Genomic DNA, 17,425 nt, shown 5'->3' with positions numbered 1-17,425 from the left:
GCTTTAAATACACTTATTTAAGGGGAAAGAAAATAATTAAAACTTGTTCAAATATGATACATGTACTTACCTGTGTATGGATGGTTGCCATTGCCTGAAGGTCATTTTGCCTTCTTTTTTGTATGCCATAGCTAACTTTAGTATTAAAGTTCTGGGTAATTGGAGGGGGAAAAGACAAATTGAATATCATAAAACATGTTTCCAGGGGAGGATGTGTCAGAGTAAACAGTCACTCAAAGCATAGAAATATTCCCTATTAAATTCTTTATAGCAATCAGTTAGAGGGCAGTGCCCCCTGCTGGTTGTAACAATAAACTGCAAAGATCTCAACAACAACAACAACAATCAATCAATTCTGTTTAAGTCAAATTCATATTCTACAGCCAGATGTATCGACATAGATCTAAAGGGTGAATGTGCTGTATAAAAAAGAAAACCTAGACTTGAGTCCTTTTTGTGAGTGGATGGAGACGTGCCTATAGTACCAGAGCAGTGGCTGGAAACTTAATTAAGTCTTTGTAATGGAGTTATAACAGAGAGCACAGAGGGGCAGAGCTAAGCTGGGCGTTCTGAAACTGGCCCTGTCAGGAAGAGCATAAAATGTGATTTCCCCCGATCTGGAGCCATCCACGAGCTCACACACACACACACACACACACACACACACACACACACACACACACACACACACACACACACACACACACACACACACACACACCAACAAGCAGGTTTGGTGGGGGGGTGGGAGGTCATTTAATGCAGCTGATGTATACAGTAATTGCCACTATTTGTCACACTCTTGCAAAAAAAAACACCTAGACCTGCTGTCTTCATGTAAATCTAAAAAACCCAGCCCTCTTGTGCTCAGGTGGATATCGCCCATTGCTTAAATTTACACTACTAGGGCATGCATAGGCCTATAACAATTTATATCATTCATCTCCTGTCAATTGCAGCAACAACCATGTTACACAGGGTGAGAGATTAAGGCATGCCTGCTAATCCTCACAAGCTGTGATCTATGCAGGAGAAGCTCTGGCTCTATAGCTGCACCGCTCCTTGATTTGAGAATATGGGCACCCTTGGTATGATTTCTCAACCTCCATGGTCGTTAGGTTTCATATTAACTGGAACGTAGCCTATAACGTCTTCCTCAAAGGATTCCCTGCTCAGCTTGCTTATTTGCCTGAGCTGAAACTCTGTCTGATTATATTAGTAGAAACAGTAGGCCTGTGTTGGTTGTAGCCATTGGGTTCTCACTCTTTAAAAGCAGTGTTAGTAGACACCCACCATTAGAGGTCGAAGACTGAAGAACCCATTTCTTTCATTAATACAAGTGAATTGTTTTGTGGAAACTGAGGAAACCGATGTGTGTATACATGGTATAGTGACACATGCACAGTTAAAGATGAAGTCAGTGTATTTACTAACATTCAATATAGTATGTATGTGAAGAATGTGCAATAAAACAGAATACAAAACCAATATTAAGATATCTGTTGCCATTTTTTTTTAAATCAAAGAATATAATTAATTTTAACAGTTTCTTTTACACAAACCGCCAATAGCTATTAAGAAAAGTTATGAAAATTGTAAGAGTAGATTGTTAGTTTAGCGTGTACACCCCAACTAGAGCTTGCTAACCATTAGTAAACTAAAGGAAACCTAGTACTACCTTGCAAGATCAGGGACCGTCTACTTCCTGAAACTAAACTATTTCATCGAGGGTTCCAGTTCTCGGATTAATACCAAAAAGCGCTGTTTTTCAATCTGTTTATATATTTTTTACAGGCTGTGGTCTACATCGATCCGACAGAATGTTATGATTCAAATGTTGAAATCGTTCGTGATCAGTAGTTAGAAACCCACACGGGAAAGATTACGGACCAGCAATTACGCTGACCCTGTATAAACACATTGGCCTAGCTAGTTAGCAGATGGCTAACGCTAGCAATATCTGTAGCTAACTAACGCTAGATGTACTGTTATTTGTTTACTTTGTAACGTATTCGATATAGCTCTACTGAAAAAATGGATAATAAGGAAATATTTGGAATTAACTTAGCTAGCTAGCTTGGCTTAACGTTAATGTACCGCTACAGTGTGGCGTTTTTAGTTAACGTTATATTGGTCCTGGCTATAAACTACTTGCTTTGTAATATCGTCGTGCTCCAACTATACGTTTATTTTGGTTGTAACATTAGTGCGTATGGCTTCACACTTTATGAATTAATGCAGTGTTTAGTTTGGGAGCGACACAACGTTAGCCAACTAGCTTATCCTTAGCTGTTAACACTACACAACAGTGTAAATCTAACACTGCATATCAGAACATGGGTTGCGCAGAAATACTCAAATGATCTACACCACTCCGTCCACTGGTTGCAGGATTATTGAGCAAGTGTAAGATCGCCTGACCCACCCTTAAACAACGAGGGGCTCGGAGATGTACTAGTTGCGGAATCTTGACAATAAATGTCGTTTGTTTACGCTGATATCAGAGTCCCCGAGCCCCTGCTGCCCCACAACGTATCACTCCGCACAAAACACAGGATATTCATACTGAAACATTTAATGATCCAACTGGCACCGAAACGACGCGTTTTTAAGCCACTAATCATAAAAAATAATTGGATTTTGAAAATGATCTGTATATACTTATTTTCTTGTGTGAACAGTCAAAACGGACTAGTTTCCGTTAGAGGTTGTCTTCATGTTGCTTCAAATACAGGAGGGGTTTCATTGTATTACTAGTTCGGCGTTAGACTGTGTGGTCAGCAACTAAAAATAAGCCCTATGGACTTACGTATATAATATGATAATTTCTTCCAGTTATAATATTATGTAATTCAAACGTATTTAAATGAAGTTGTATTTCGTAACTTTTATTAATGCCCCCTTCAATTGTAGATAGTAGCGCCCATAAAATGCCCCGGACTGCTTTCTTGGTGTGGATTACGTACTTTTGATTGACTATTGGACTGCCCAATCAGAAAATACTTTAAGCTTAGCAACAGCAAAGTTACCCTCTTGTCCAATCAACAAAGAGAGGGGTGGGCTGCATCGTGCTCGAGATTCTACCATTTGATTGGTTAAAATCCTCGTCGGTTATGTTGAATTTGTGGACTATGTAGTTCGTTGAGGAGGACACCGACTGTGCTTCCCTGAAATTAAAACTCCATGTCCCACAATCCAACGGGCGTTACAAACAGCTGCATGCGCACGGCTAGAGGCGGAGCTGCTATATAAACACGAGCTCCCTCTTCTTGAGTAGCACACTGGACACTGTTGTTACGGTGAAACGTCGTCTCCGGTTCAACGTTAGCTGTTACAGCATCGAAACAGTTAATGGTAGATAGCGACAGTTGCTCTGACAAACCCTTGGAGGAGTAACAAGTGTTTATGGTTCAGAAGTTTACTTTTAATTTGCGAGAGTTTGTTTTAAGACGTAAAAACTTAAACTTTCTTTAGTGATTTCGGCTCAATCTGGAATACGAATATTTTTTGTTTAAATTGAGTTTAGCGAACTTTGAAGATAAGTTTTGAGAGCATGAACATGATCTAAAATCCGCTAAAGCGGAGCCATCAGAGCGGAACATCATGATGACAGAGCCAATGGAGCAGACCCATCACCTGAAAACTTCAGGCAGCCCATCAGGTGGGAGCAGTGGGGACGCGTTGGAGCATCTCCCAGCCAGAAACCGTGGTGGACCAGAGAACGGCAACAGGGGGCGACAGAGAGACCAAAAGCGACAGCAGCGGGCGGAGAACTGTGAGGGTATCAACACAGACAAGTTATGGCAAATGAAAGGCGAACAGAGGGAGGTGTGCCCTGCCTTCGCAGCCGGAAACGAGCTCATAAAGTGCCCGATTGCAAATCAGCCTCACCAGAAAGCCGATCATTCAGCGGGTGACGGTAATCCTATTGCACAGGGGAAAAACTGCGAAGGCAGACCACTGGAGGAAACTTTAAACCAGGTGCAAGAGGATAGTCACATCGACTCTGACACTGGTTTTGATGCGCGTCTGGGCAAGAAGAGACACAGGCGCAGGACATCCAGGAAGAAGCGCAACTGGAAGCCTTATTGCCAACTTTCTTGGGATGAAAGGAAAGCCTTGGAAGAGAAAGAGACGGCCAGGGCTTCACGGGTGAGGGAGGAGATGTTCGCCAAAGGGCTCCCAGTGGCCCCCTATAACACCACCCAGTTCCTGATGGACGAGCACGACCGAGAGGAGCCCGACCTCAACACCGAGACCGGGGTCAGGCGGCCCTCAGGGGTCGGTAGCCGCATGGAGGACACGGGCAGCGAGGAGGACCTCTGCGACAACAACAACGAGGAGGAGGACGATGATGAAGGCAGCGGGGGAGGCAGCGACGGCATCGGGAGACCTGGGAACGCAGGTGGTGAGTTTCTCCAGAGAGACTTTTCCGAGACCTACGAGATGTACCATGTCGAGAGCCTGCAGAATATGACCAAGCAGGAGCTGGTCCAGGAGTACCTGGAGCTGGAGAAGTGCATGTCCCGCCTGGAGGAGGAGAACAACCGGCTGAGGCGCGCCGTGGAGCCCGGGGGTCTGACCGCGGAGAGCTCCCTGGTCCGACTCAGAGAGCTGGAGAGGGAACTGGAGAGACTGAGGGCCCAAAACACTGAGCTCCTTCTGCAGAACCAGCCGAGCAATGACAGGGGCCAAGTCGCTACCAATTAAAGGACACAATTCAAGTGGGGGAAAGCCCCCTTTAAAAAAAGGTAAACATGGGACTGCTACACTTTTTCTTTTTTTTTTTTTTTTTTTTTTTTTTAAACAAATTGTTTAGTGTAATCAGTTTGTCATTTGGACAATGAGTCCTTGCATTGCAATGCAATACGTTTCTTTTCTATTTGGACTGTAAGGGTGTCCTGTTCAATTTTATTTTCAAGAAATGTAAATATTTCAATAGATTCTTTTTATAAAGAGAATGTATTTGACAACACGAGAAATTGGTGTTTCCGGGGTCAACTCTAAGGTATCCATTGACATATAATGTTCCGTTTTTCTAATTTAAAAACAAACGTTTGTTGCATTTCCCCCCAAAAAAATGAATAATTACAGCTAATTGGATCAGCTTGTTAAAACTGTTTTTTGCATAAGTAAATGCCAGAGTGAATATTTTAACAGTTGTGTGTAAGTTCAAATAAAATTTTGAAATTCTGCTGTCATGTGTTGTAAAGCCTTCTCTAAAACACAGGAAGCGGTTCATAAAAGCTGCAGTGTGGAACTACTGTACGTGGCTCTTGTCAGTAATACAAATAATCACAAAGCGTTTCTTGTGAGGATCCTTAAATGGGCCAGGCAGACATCAGTAGGCTCTGAAGAGGAGAATACACAGACTGTAGCCTAGCAGAGGGGGGGGGGGATATGATGGACATGCTCTTTATGAAGGTATAACCCACATCTATTGAGGATATTCTGCAAGAATAAATGCTAAATGAGTTTATTCCCATAGTTATTCCACTCTTCGAACACATTTTATTCACAAGAGGAGTGCTGGTTATGTTAAACAGACAAATAATCAGCTGGAAATGTTATTAAATATTAATTAAAGCTCTATTTATAGAATGATACATTTCAGTGGATTCCCAGTTACCAGCTAATTTTCAGATTGCATAAATATTAAACTATTAAGTTCTACAAAGCATCGGTAGCTTAGATGAAGTTTCCTTGAGCAGAGGCAATCTGTGCCATTTGGCCTGGGGAGACCATCTGTAGCCTCTAGAGGGCGTCATTCAGCTTCTATTTTAAGTTGCTGCTGTCAAACAATAAGCTTCATCCTCCCTGTAAAAATGCTGCAAAATCCTACGATATCCAAATACAAACACACGTGTAAACATTTTGTTTTTTTTAAACATAGTTCTGTTTATTTACATCATATAACTTTGCTTTAAAGCACACAGCCATGAGGGAAATGGTTTCAGGTGGACAACCTTAAATCCAGTCATTTTTCATATTAGTTATACTCAAAAGCAATTCCAAATGTACACAATACAATATGTTACATATTAAGATAGTATGTACAAAAAGATTTTTAAAATACAACAATGAGACATTAGGTAAAAATCACATTTCAGACAACACAAGAGTTTTCCTTTTTGATGAAGTTATGGGCTGTTTGTTCATCTGTAAGAAATTGGATGTTGTCTGACATGACCTAATGGCGGTTTAGGGTAGGGCTTGTTTGGGGTACCATATTCACACACTGTGGATCACTAGGCAGAGAGAGATGAAAAGCAGCTGATAGAGTACTATGCCTCATCCCTCTTAGCAGTATCGGTAATAGCTGTTAATGCCTGTGTTAAAGGCAAAGAGAGTGCATAGACATGTCCTTGGCTTGAAGTGTGCTATTTATTTTTTTTTATTTTTTTTTTTTATACAGCCTCTCAGTTAGACCGCTTGTATTAAACGTACACATCTTTGGGTCAGTGCCTTAGTTATACCATCAACCACAGGAGAGGAGGGCGGAGACCCAGAAACAACAAAAGGAAACGGAAAGATAAGAACCGACCATGGCACTGCAGAACAAACAGACATTCCAGAAATCAGGCACTTGTAGAAAAAAATCTTGAGGTAAGACAACTTATAAGTAATATAACCTATTTATTATTATTATTTTTCACCAGGTTATTTGGTCAGATGAAAACAAGTCTCATGACTTTGGTAGTGGCACCCCGTTTGTGTTATTTTGTGAAGGGAAAGCAAAACGAGAGATGAAAACAATAGATTTATTCTGTATTAGACTCCTCTAATGTACCATTTCCCCAGTCAGGGAGGATTTATTAGAGCCTGACCTTATGGAAAACTCCTCCTCATGTAACCCCAAGGTAATAAACGTGCAGACAGATGAACCCTCCGAGGGGATCTGATGAAAACACAAAGGTCCGTTTGTATGCGCTACACAATATTTTAAGTCTGTTAGACACTGTGAGGCTTCTCTTTTACAAGAAGGAACATACTTCGTCTTGAGCACAATAAATATGAGCAGATCTGTGGAGGCATTGTCAGTAATCCCAGACATGAATAACAAAACAAATGAGGTCAGCCATCACAGTGCGGCGCTGAGCTGCCTGCAAACTGCCCAATATAATATAATAATTACCAGATTTCTTCTCTTGGCGCATGTAGTTGCTAGATGGTTTGTGTACATGTTGATGCAAGATTGTTGGAAGTATAGTCACCAGAGAAACTTATTTATAAGATTATATCTCGTGAGATAAAGGTTTTCTGCACAGTGCTGAGAATCAGAGAGAAAGGCCATCTATGAGAAAATAAGGAACAGGTTTAGTCATGTTTATCTTGTCTCCTGTGAACAGGTACACCCAAGAGGTGAAATCACAATAAAAGTACTTTTTTTTTTACTTTAATACAAAATATATATAATATATATATTGAATATAAAACAAAAAAAGAATATATTAAGGGAAACATTTCAAGTAACATCTTGAAAGAAATAACTGTGCACTTGTACGCACTTTTGTAAACCATAAAAAAAGGAACTAAAAAAGTAAAAACAAATATGATAACATAATATTTATATTTACAAGGTTAACTTAACAAGGCTTTGTACAAATGTTACAAAATTTGCTCAACACAAACACCTGCACGCTCAGACATGATCACAAATATTGTTGTGCAAACACACACACAAACATTAACAAGTAGAGAGAGAAAACGTATGTATTTGTGTTTGTAACGTACTGTGTCTATTGTAGAGTATTACAGTGTCTGTGGTCTGAGGAGGAACAGATTAGGAAGACTGATATGAAAAATCAGTGGAGATCCCTTGACATGGTTTTAAACTGACCAATAGCTTCTGTGAGTGAGGCTGATGGTCTCTCTTCTGGCTCACTGAAGTAGGTTCGGAGAAATTTTGTAATCGTTACCGTTAAACCCTACTTTATTAAGAAGCACCATTCTCTCAAGAACCCGAGGGACGTTGCATTTTAGCATCCGTCTCTGGTCCCTTGACGGGATTAAACCCTTTACTTTATGTTGTCTGTGAGCAGGAACGTAGAGAAGATGGGAACGATGCTCTGTTATTACTCAAATGAGAATTCTTGGCTGTGACATTGATTGTGATGAGGTCTGTTTGTGTCTCTGTCCTGTTTCTGTATTATTTCTATAAAAAGCACACATATAGGAAAAGAAAAAAACAAAAGCTTTGGCAACAATGGAATGCTCCTTGCCATGCAAATGGAGCTTATCGGAAAGAAAAGGGTGGGCTGCTCTCAAAGACCTGGTCATAGGTACACTGTGTTAACTAACCACGGCTCTGTTTACACTGCTGCCGGTCTACTGACCTGCAGGGAGTCAGCGGCTCAGCATTGGACCCCCCCTACAGGAGCCTCTTTTCCTTGGAGTGAAGTGTGGGGTCAGCTGGCAGGGCTCACAGGTACTGGTGGAATCTGGAGGTGGGCGCTTGACGTGTAGCCGGTCCTTGGTCGAGCCCGTCTGCATCCCGAGGCAGCCCTGGTGTTTTGACCTGGTTTTGAGTGTTAGAGGACAGGGGGAAATCACTGACAGTCAGTGGGGGTCTCTTCTCAGAGATCTCAGTTGGAGAGGCCACCACGGTGTGTCTGCGCCAGGCCCGTCTCTTCCTCCGCGTTTCTGGTGACAGCGGTTTTCGCAGTCCGACGATGCGCAGGTCGTCGGCCGAGCCCATCAGACGAGCGCGGACCTGCTCCGCCAGAGACCTGCCACCGGGGCCGGTTGGGGTGAAGGAGGCGGCCTCACTGGGTGGCAGGGAGGGCTTGGTCCGGGCAAGGCGCAGGCTCTCCTGGCTGCTGGCTGAGGAGGGGTTGATTCTGGAAGTGTCCCTCCTAACTCTGGGTGCACCGTCTGACCCAGAACCAGCCCTGTCGGCCTCAGCCGTGGCCCCAGACAGCTCCAGTAGGTCCAGGGAGCGAGCCTTGCCCTTCTCCGACTTCAGCTTTTTCCTGGCCAGCGTGTCGCACTGGATCAGCTTGTGCGAGTTGAAGGAAGGCCGCGAATGCAGTCTGTGAGTGGTGGAGGAGGAGGAGAAGGAGGAGGACGAGGGTGTGGTGGACCGCGCCCCTCCTTCACTCCTGTCCCCAGAGTCCGGTGTGGGTGTGAGCACTGTGGGCGGGGCGAGCAGGTTCATGGGTGAGAGAACGGGGGGTTTGTAGTGTGTGTAGAGGAAACTTCGCGGGGCCACTGCCGGTTGTGCGATCGCAGGTATTGTCGGGTGTTTATCAGGTCTCTCCTGGGTGAGGGAGCGTGAGGCGAAGCCGCTCTCATTGTCCGTCTCGCTCACCAGCTCGCTGTGCTCGTCGTCCGCATCATCCCCCCTCCCCTCGGACCCCAGGCTACGCCCTAACGTGGAGAGGGTGGAGTAACCAGAAACAATAGAGCGAGCATCCTCTGTAGCTCTCCACGGCGGCCCCTTCACCTCCGCCCGCGCCTCCTCCTCGTGCAACAACATGGCTGCCTGCCTTTCTCCTGCCTCCTCTTCCTCTTTACAGTGCGGCTGACTGGGAATAACCGACGCCAACACCTCCACTTCTACCTCCTCTTTCGCTCCGCTTTCTACAACTTCCTCGTCTTCCTCCTCTTCTTCTTCATCGTCGTCCTCTCCCTCTGCTCGAGGAGCAGTGTCTCCTACAGGCGACTCTGCCTCCTCTTCCTCCTCTGCCCCTAAATGTCCAGCTTTGATTGGCTCGTGCTCTGAGTCGTCGTCGGTGCTGCTGCCCACCCGGCGGCCGTTATGACGCTTCCTGCGTTTGCGGCCCGTAACAGCTGACATGATGGACAGAGTCAGGAAGTCCTTGGGTGTGAGGTCTCTCTTTGATCCCCACGACCCCTGAAAATGGAGAAAAGTTTACTGTGACACTGTCATACATACATTTTACATGACATGCTTTCTATTTTAGTATATGTTGAACTACTGCTGTCAGACAATATCGGTGTGTATGGGTGGTATAAGAACAACCAGAGTAACCTTGTACCGTGGAAAGACATGTTACCTTTGATTTAGCTGAGTCACTGTTGGTTGAGTCTGGGGAAAAGAGAGTAAAAACATCAGTGGGTCAGAACCATTGAAGTTAACAAAAGGCCAGAACAGTCATGGTGGAGGACACAGAGGCAGTTGGTGTGATCATCAGTTTTTTTTTTTTTTTTTTTTTGGGAAAATCCACTATAAATCACAGATAAATTGCTACTGCAGGTTGCACTTCTCTCTACATTTTAAACTTTGATGTCACAGCGGGTGTTTTCCATCAGCTGTAAAGAGGAAAACACCAGCAGTGATATCAGATTGAGCACAACATGCTTGAAAGTTTCAGCTGTTTTTTTGTCCTCTTCCTGATTAAAAAAATAAATAATTACAACAGAAATTCCTCTACTCAACGTCCTCTGTGCCCTCGGACCTTGACGGACCTAAGCACAAAGACACTGATTTACACGTGAAGAAGAAACAATGATTGAAGGAGGCAGGGTTTGGTGTTGGAGGCAATACAAAAACACACACAGATGACATCACCGAAAACACTGATGACATCAATCAGTGAAGGAAGCGTTGAGAGGTGTGAAGGCAGAATTTTGAGTCGAGAGTATCAAAAGAAACACATTCCCTCACATACACGCCGATGCGGGATAAAAGTTAAGTTTTTGTCTTTCACAAAGTGTATGAATCAAAATCTTTGGAGTTTAAATGGCTCAAGATGGAAATGTTTCTCGTGCAACAACAACAGTAAAATGGTGGCTTTGCTTTGCGGTGCGGCAAACTGTCACCCTTTATCTGTGGTCTTCACATCCTACATACACCACCATTAAAGCAACACCAAAGCACTTTTCCTCTTTGGTCCCCCTACAGGTTGGAAGTGGAATTTTCCATTACCGTTCTCATTCGAACTACAGATCCGTTACCTGATCTGGCAAACTTGCATAGTGCGGTTATAGCTGATAGAGGGCCGCAGAGTGAATGCAGAAGTGCCGTTCACCCTGTTACGAGTTGATGAACCACTGAAACGATTTTGGAAACATTATTTTAAGGTACAAAAGAATCTTTGGTGTTGCTTTAAAGCTCCAGTAGAAACTCTTAGTTTTCCCCCCAAAACACAGCGTAGCTCATAATTCACTAGTGTTGTTGATGTTATGCTCCCTCCCACTCAGCCTTTCAGAGTAAAATCATAAATAAACCAACATACCAATCAGATTTTGGTACACTATAGGGTCAGCTAGGGAAAAAAAAGACTTATTGGTATATTGGCTCAATTAAGAAATGTTTTGGGAAACTTATTTTGGGAAGTTCACCAGTGATAGAAAAACCGAGGAGGAGGGGTGAAAGTTTGGGCCATTACTGAGCCTCACACAAATAAATCAGATTAAAAGAAATGCATCTCTGATGTCAATGGGGCTCTGAAATGGCGCAACCTTTGGAGCTAAGAGTGGGGTTAGGAGCCTGATGATTGACTGAAATTGCCCGCAGGATGAGTGGAGCGCAGTGCTCGACAACAAGACCACTAGTGAGGGAGTTGTCTCTCAGTGACAGACCACAGTTTACACTTAGAGAGCATCCAGTCAGCCGTTAATTCATTAGTCAGACTGGGGCGACACTGAAGTGCATGTTCTTACTGAGGCCTCCGTCTGACACTGAGAGGGAGACGCCGACTTTAAGGAGGGTAATGGAGACACAAACCATCACCAACACTAACAGTCTCGCTCTCGCCGACACAAACACACATTATTTCACTTTTGCAATATGATCGTTTACACACACACACACACACACACACACACACACACACACACACACACACACACACACACACACACACACACACACACACACACACACACACACACACACACACACACACACACACACACACACACACACACACACACACACACACACAGCCAGGGGAGTTCCCATCCTACCGCAGTGGCTGCTCCACAGGCTCAGCTAAGAGAAGGAAATGCAGAAATGTACAGAGAAAGTGAAAGATGAGCAACATTAAAGGGAAAAAAAGAGATCAGCAGAGAGGAGAGAAGTGTAGACATACTATCAAACACAGAAACACTAAGAGTGCTAACGGATGCAAGACTTTCATTTCTTATGCTGCGTTCCAGTTCTGTTGGAAAGGAGGGAATTCTGGCTTTAAACTGGGACAAACTTCCAAGGAAGAAGCTCAATCAATCGAGGAATCTGACGTCATGCCAACATATCAACTTGAGATCATATTTTTAACCTGTTTTAAAAGAGCTCCACTTTACGTAGTTTAGTTTTTAAAGATTCTTCTAATTTTCATTGGAACAGGATTAATTTATACTTTTACTTTAAATTTACGTTTTCTTGAGAATTAAGACTCAATTCTGAGCTGTTTTTTCCCCCTCAGTCCACTGGAGCACACAAATTGTAGTTATGACGCACTAGTGGGGAATTTCCTACTTTCAGCTTTAAATGGAAAGCAGCATCAATTTTGGGTTGCCGCTTACAGCTACCCGATTTGCTATTGGTCGGCTTGGTCAAAGCTAGCAGCGACTGGCTGAGAGCAGTGCGCAGCGTGCTCACCTGACGCCTCCCCGAGCAGAGCGGTCCTGCCGATGTTGGACAGCAGGTGGTCGATGTTGGGGGCGGGCTGCACGTCCTCCGTGTCCACCGGCGTCTGGATGGAAGAGACACAAAACCAACATTCAATCACACAACAAAAGGCTGTGCTGTGACTTTAGATGCATTAAAAACTAGAGATACGGCTTTTAAATAGCTGTCTAGCACAGTTTTGCTTTATCTGTGCTCTTACTCACAAAGATAAAATCACAAGAAGAAATTCAAAGTCACTTTATGTGTCACCTTGCAAACAACAGAGTGACTTATTGGTTTTATGAAAAAGCACAAATGTCTACAAAAGTCATTCAATCTTAGATTCAAGACTTATTGTTCTATGAACTTGAAAACAATATCCATAATTGCAGGTGTTTTAAGAAGAGTTTTTCTTGCTTCAGGGACTTTCTTAGAATTATTGTCACCATCTTTATACAAGACAAAATAATTTGCTGCACTAGAATCCGTAAAATTACACTTGTGTTTATGGTTTGTTATACAACTTCTTGAGTTACTTGTATTTTTACCTTTTCATCCTTGTCTTGTCCTTCACTGAAAAACCAGTTGCACTACAAGAACGACAAGAGTAAGAAATATTTAGCATGAAAATTATTATGAGTAGTTTGTGTGTGTGTGTGTGTGTGTGTGTGTGTGTGTGTGTGTGTGTGTGTGTGTGTGTGTTGAGTTGTTGTGTGGCATCTCTCACATGTTGGATGAGGGTCTCAACTATCTTGTAGCGGTCAGGCATGTGTGTGACCATATCTTTCATGTTGTCCTCTGACGTCCGAACCAGAGTCGGCCCGAACACCAGAGCCAGGTTACGGGGCTCCATCTACACAAAGACAATAGCCATTAACACAGATGACATCCCAGTTATACATTTTAATTACATTTACATACTTAGTTTATTGTAGTTTAGTTTATTTGTTTATCTCGAACAATCAACAATGTTGCAAAGCATAAAAATCATAAGATAAAACACAAACAATCAAAATCTAACAAAACAACAAAAAAAGAAAAAATATAAAAACGATTCGTTCGAGAAGGAGCAGGCAGAAGCAAATAGCTTATTTGGACCTGCCCCTTATTTCCCAAAATTATATTATACAAAGTAAAATAGATATGCAAATATAGCATACAATCTTTCAGTCTTACAGTAATTTACAACAATACAATAATATACAACAATACCATTAAATTACAAATTACAATCCTCTGTTTCAGTTTATTCTTTTCTGTATTGATCAAGTAATGATGTCTTTAAAATATTTTTGAAATGAATGATATTATGGCTCTGTTTGATATCATTGTTCATCAACTGAAACACACATGCTTTTAACAATAGTTCGCACAAGTGGTTGCTTAAACATACAATGACCTCTTAGATGATATCCCCCATTTCTTTCATTAAACATTGCACATATGTTAAACGGTAAATTTTTTTCTTTAACTTTAAACATAAATTGAGCAGTTTTAAATGTAACAATGACCATACATTTCAGCAAATGTGAATTAAAGAACAAATGTTTAGTGTGTTCATAATACCCAATGTGATTTATTATCCTAATTGCTCTTTTTTGTAATGCACACATTTTTTTCAAGCTGCTTTTGTAAGTATTTCCCCACACTTCCACACAATATAACATATATGGTACAATAAGGGTGCAGTACAGAGTATGTAATGTTTTTTTGTTCAAGATGTATCTAGTTTTACTCAATATACCATATACGTTATATACCATATACGTTCACCCACTTTGTTTTTATCTGCGCTGTCAGCCACAGTCTTCAGGTGAACAACCAGGAACTTCAGAGTGTGGTAATAATAATCTGGGAGGTCTCGGATCTGCAAAAGAGAAACAACAGGAATAACAACACTGATAAACCTGCTGAACCTGCCAAAGTTCTTCAACACACACACACACACACACACACACACACACACACACACACACACACACACACACACACACACACACACACACACACACACACACACACACACACACACACACACACACACACATACACACATACACACACACACAGTTCATAAATATTGAAATATACGTACCAGTTTCTTCATGGTTTTTAGTCTGTCTGACGCACTTTCCATCCGATTGGCGTCAATGAAGTCGTTGTACTTGTCTGTAAAGATATTACAAATATTAAAATACATGTAATGGTTGGATGTGAATGTATGGCAGCGTGAGGTGTGCGTGGATGGCTTGTCGCGACATGTTTAGACTCACCGTTGGTGAAAAGTGGCTCTGGAAGTTTCCTGAAGAAGGATTTGAGTAAACTGCTGACAACATTGAGGTCTTGCCACTTCTGTGGACCACAAAAGAAACAGAGAGGAGTAAGCGGCCGTCATATTTTACCTTCTGTTGTTGTTTTTTTGAGTGAAGTCGAATGATAAACGTTTTCTTCCCCATCAAACCGGATCATTTTTCTCTCTGAAGTGGCCGTTCTTTAGGTAAGGGCACAGCTGTATCTGTTGTTCCTCACCTCCTCTGCAGGGTTGATGTCGACGCCCTTGTTGAGCTGATCCTGAAGCATCGACACCATGGCGTTGTTCCCGGGGACTCTGTAGATTCCCGTGTACTCCAGACCCATGTCCTCTACCAGACCACAGCAGATCTCCACAATCAAGGGGATGAACTGAGATGGACACAGACAGAGTTTATTAAACATATAAAACCTTCAGTAGTAGTACTTGTATTGCATTCAGGTATGACAGATGATATTGAGGCTTACCTTGTTATTTACACCTGGCTGACAATCCTCCAACCTCACACCGAAAGCTTTAGGCCCGGCCTTCTTTGTCTTCTTCATGATGTTGATTCCCCACGGAGACTTTGGAGGGCTGCTCTCATCTAAAGACAGGTGCAACAAAAACTTCAGACTTCCCTGCTTGACACAGAGCCTCAGTATTTGCCTCCTGGTTTACCCGGTCCTTATATTAAAAGGCTGTCCTAAAAAAAAAAAGGCAGTTAAATATTCTTAAATCTGCAGATATATTGCTCAAAAGGATTGCTTATTTACACCATTTGCGATTGCGGAAACTGTGACTTCACTTGTGAGCTTATGCCTATGGATAAGGAATATCTAACATGCAGGTTTTAAGGTAAAATGTTTTTCTAGAAGAGTGTCAAAGAATCCCAAATAGCGCAATTAAAACAGATGATAGGTTTCAATAATGAAAATAGATATTATTCTCACTACTCATTTTGCACAATGAGTAGTGAGTCCGTTCTACCAGGGTGTGTTTGATTTGTTTCCCCTGACACTGACCTTTGCCCTCTGATTTGGGGGAGCGTGGCGCCCCCGCAGCATTGTCCGTCTTGGCGAGCATGAAGGGAGGCTTCATGCGGGACATCCTGGGAGAGGAGTCGGGCTTGCTGCCTGTTGGACTGCAGGGGGAGACAGAGAGACGGGTTTAATTTAAGCTGTCAGTCATGGCAACAGACAAGTGCAGTGGTAAAGGCAGCTTCATTATGTTCAATTTACAATCTATTATCAGGTGACTCACCTCTGTTTCCTGTAATCATTCAGCTTCTTATTGATGAGGGCCTGTCTGGAGAAACCCAGCTCCTGCAACAAACAGACACACCTGCGTTATAACTACAGACTACAGGCACAGTCACAGAGGAGGTTAGAGTCTGACAGGCGTTTCCTCTGACCTCGCTGTCCGTCTTGCTGTTCTCCCTGATGACCTTTATCCAGTCCAGCATGTCCTCCCGGTCCTCCGCCTGCAGCAGGTACTCGCAGAAGTCCTGGGTGGTTAGCCGCAGGGCGTGCTTTCGTTTGGTCTCACTGTACGCGATGTCCACCAGGCAGCCCCGGATGCTGATTGGCTGCTCGTCCTCTGCCGCACATCCGATCGTGGCCCCGCGGAGCACCGCCTCCCTCTTGTCCTTGTAGAGGAACAGCGAATGGGAGCGAAGCACAGAAAAGACTCGCTTCCACGGACGCATGCCGCTGCCCACCTTCTGTAAAGGAAAGGTGAGATGTGAGACTTTGCTTGCTTTAAATGCTTTTCTGCCATAGGTTATTTTTGTAAGCAAGCCTGGTGTGCCCACCTTGCCCTTCTCTGTGAGGATTTGTTTATAGTGCAGCCATCCTTCTCGCCGTACGTCGCTGTAAGTGAGGTTTCCCAGCTCTGAGGTGGAGTGGCGTTTAGATCGAACCTCCTCTGCTGTCCCAAGGTTTTCCAGAGACTGAAACACAAACAGAGACATGTTCATTTGATAATTCTCTTTGTTTCCTTGAGACCTCGAAAAGTAATTCAACCTGACTTTATTTTCATTTCTTTCAGTATGGCAATCAAAAAGGTATGATAACAAGGATACCCATTTCTGACAATGTATTAAAACAAAAACAAAAAAGATTACAAAACGGATATATCTTTATCTCTCATGCCAAAATAAGTTATCATAATGTTTTTTGCTGAGGCGTTGAGTCAACCGGATGTTCATTTTTAAGGCAAAAACCTAATTCAGTCAGCTGCATTCAGTGCTGCTGATGATTTAGTTGTTTAGTTACCCTTGCTCCTCAGTGTTTGCCATATTTTACCATGAATTTAAGAATCTTGCCACATTACATTATGTTGCAACTGATGCATCAGTAGCTGAGGCAGCAACTATCTGGCCTCTTCGTGCTGCTGTACTATAAGTTGTCAAATGCTGTCTTCTCACATAAAAAATGATTCCTGACAGCTTTCATAAAGCTGACACAGACTCAAGATAACTCACCTAAATAGCTACATTGTTTTGATTTTGAATTTTAAAGCACCTTGACTGCAAAAATGAAAATTTCTTGTACACT

At 42.8% G+C, this 17,425-nt stretch overlaps 2 protein-coding genes across 15 annotated transcripts in view; one reads left to right on the top strand and one right to left on the bottom strand.

Annotated features, from left to right (window-relative positions):
• Positions 1–3,278: 3,278 nt before the first annotated feature.
• hexim1 (HEXIM P-TEFb complex subunit 1) lies at positions 3,279–5,201 on the top strand. The gene has a single exon (XM_039824001.1). It carries the CDS (start codon positions 3,604–3,606, stop codon positions 4,708–4,710), a length of 1,107 nt encoding a protein of 368 aa, XP_039679935.1. The 5' UTR covers positions 3,279–3,603; the 3' UTR covers positions 4,711–5,201.
• Positions 5,202–5,872: 671 nt separating this feature from the next.
• Positions 5,873–17,425, bottom strand: part of arhgap23a (Rho GTPase activating protein 23a) — a 68,886-nt gene continuing 57,333 nt past the window's right edge. For all 14 annotated transcript variants that reach the window (XM_039823997.1, XM_039823992.1, XM_039823995.1 and 11 more), the window contains 14 exons: positions 16,681–16,818; positions 16,282–16,590; positions 16,131–16,192; positions 15,893–16,011; positions 15,356–15,474; positions 15,107–15,259; positions 14,851–14,929; positions 14,673–14,746; positions 14,355–14,444; positions 13,305–13,430; positions 13,126–13,167; positions 12,569–12,662; positions 10,020–10,051; positions 5,873–9,856 (listed from right to left, as the gene is read on the bottom strand). In XM_039823997.1, the coding sequence (XP_039679931.1) occupies positions 8,423–9,856; positions 10,020–10,051; positions 12,569–12,662; positions 13,126–13,167; positions 13,305–13,430; positions 14,355–14,444; positions 14,673–14,746; positions 14,851–14,929; positions 15,107–15,259; positions 15,356–15,474; positions 15,893–16,011; positions 16,131–16,192; positions 16,282–16,590; positions 16,681–16,818 (2,871 nt within the window). In that variant the 3' untranslated portion in view covers positions 5,873–8,422. The remainder of the gene's footprint in view (positions 9,857–10,019; positions 10,052–12,568; positions 12,663–13,125; positions 13,168–13,304; positions 13,431–14,354; positions 14,445–14,672; positions 14,747–14,850; positions 14,930–15,106; positions 15,260–15,355; positions 15,475–15,892; positions 16,012–16,130; positions 16,193–16,281; positions 16,591–16,680; positions 16,819–17,425) is intronic.

The sequence above is a fragment of the Perca fluviatilis genome, chromosome 15, assembly GCF_010015445.1.
Source record: "Perca fluviatilis chromosome 15, GENO_Pfluv_1.0, whole genome shotgun sequence".
In the NCBI taxonomy this organism is placed as follows: domain Eukaryota; kingdom Metazoa; phylum Chordata; class Actinopteri; order Perciformes; family Percidae; genus Perca; species Perca fluviatilis.
This window is presented reverse-complemented; position numbering and strand designations above follow the sequence as displayed.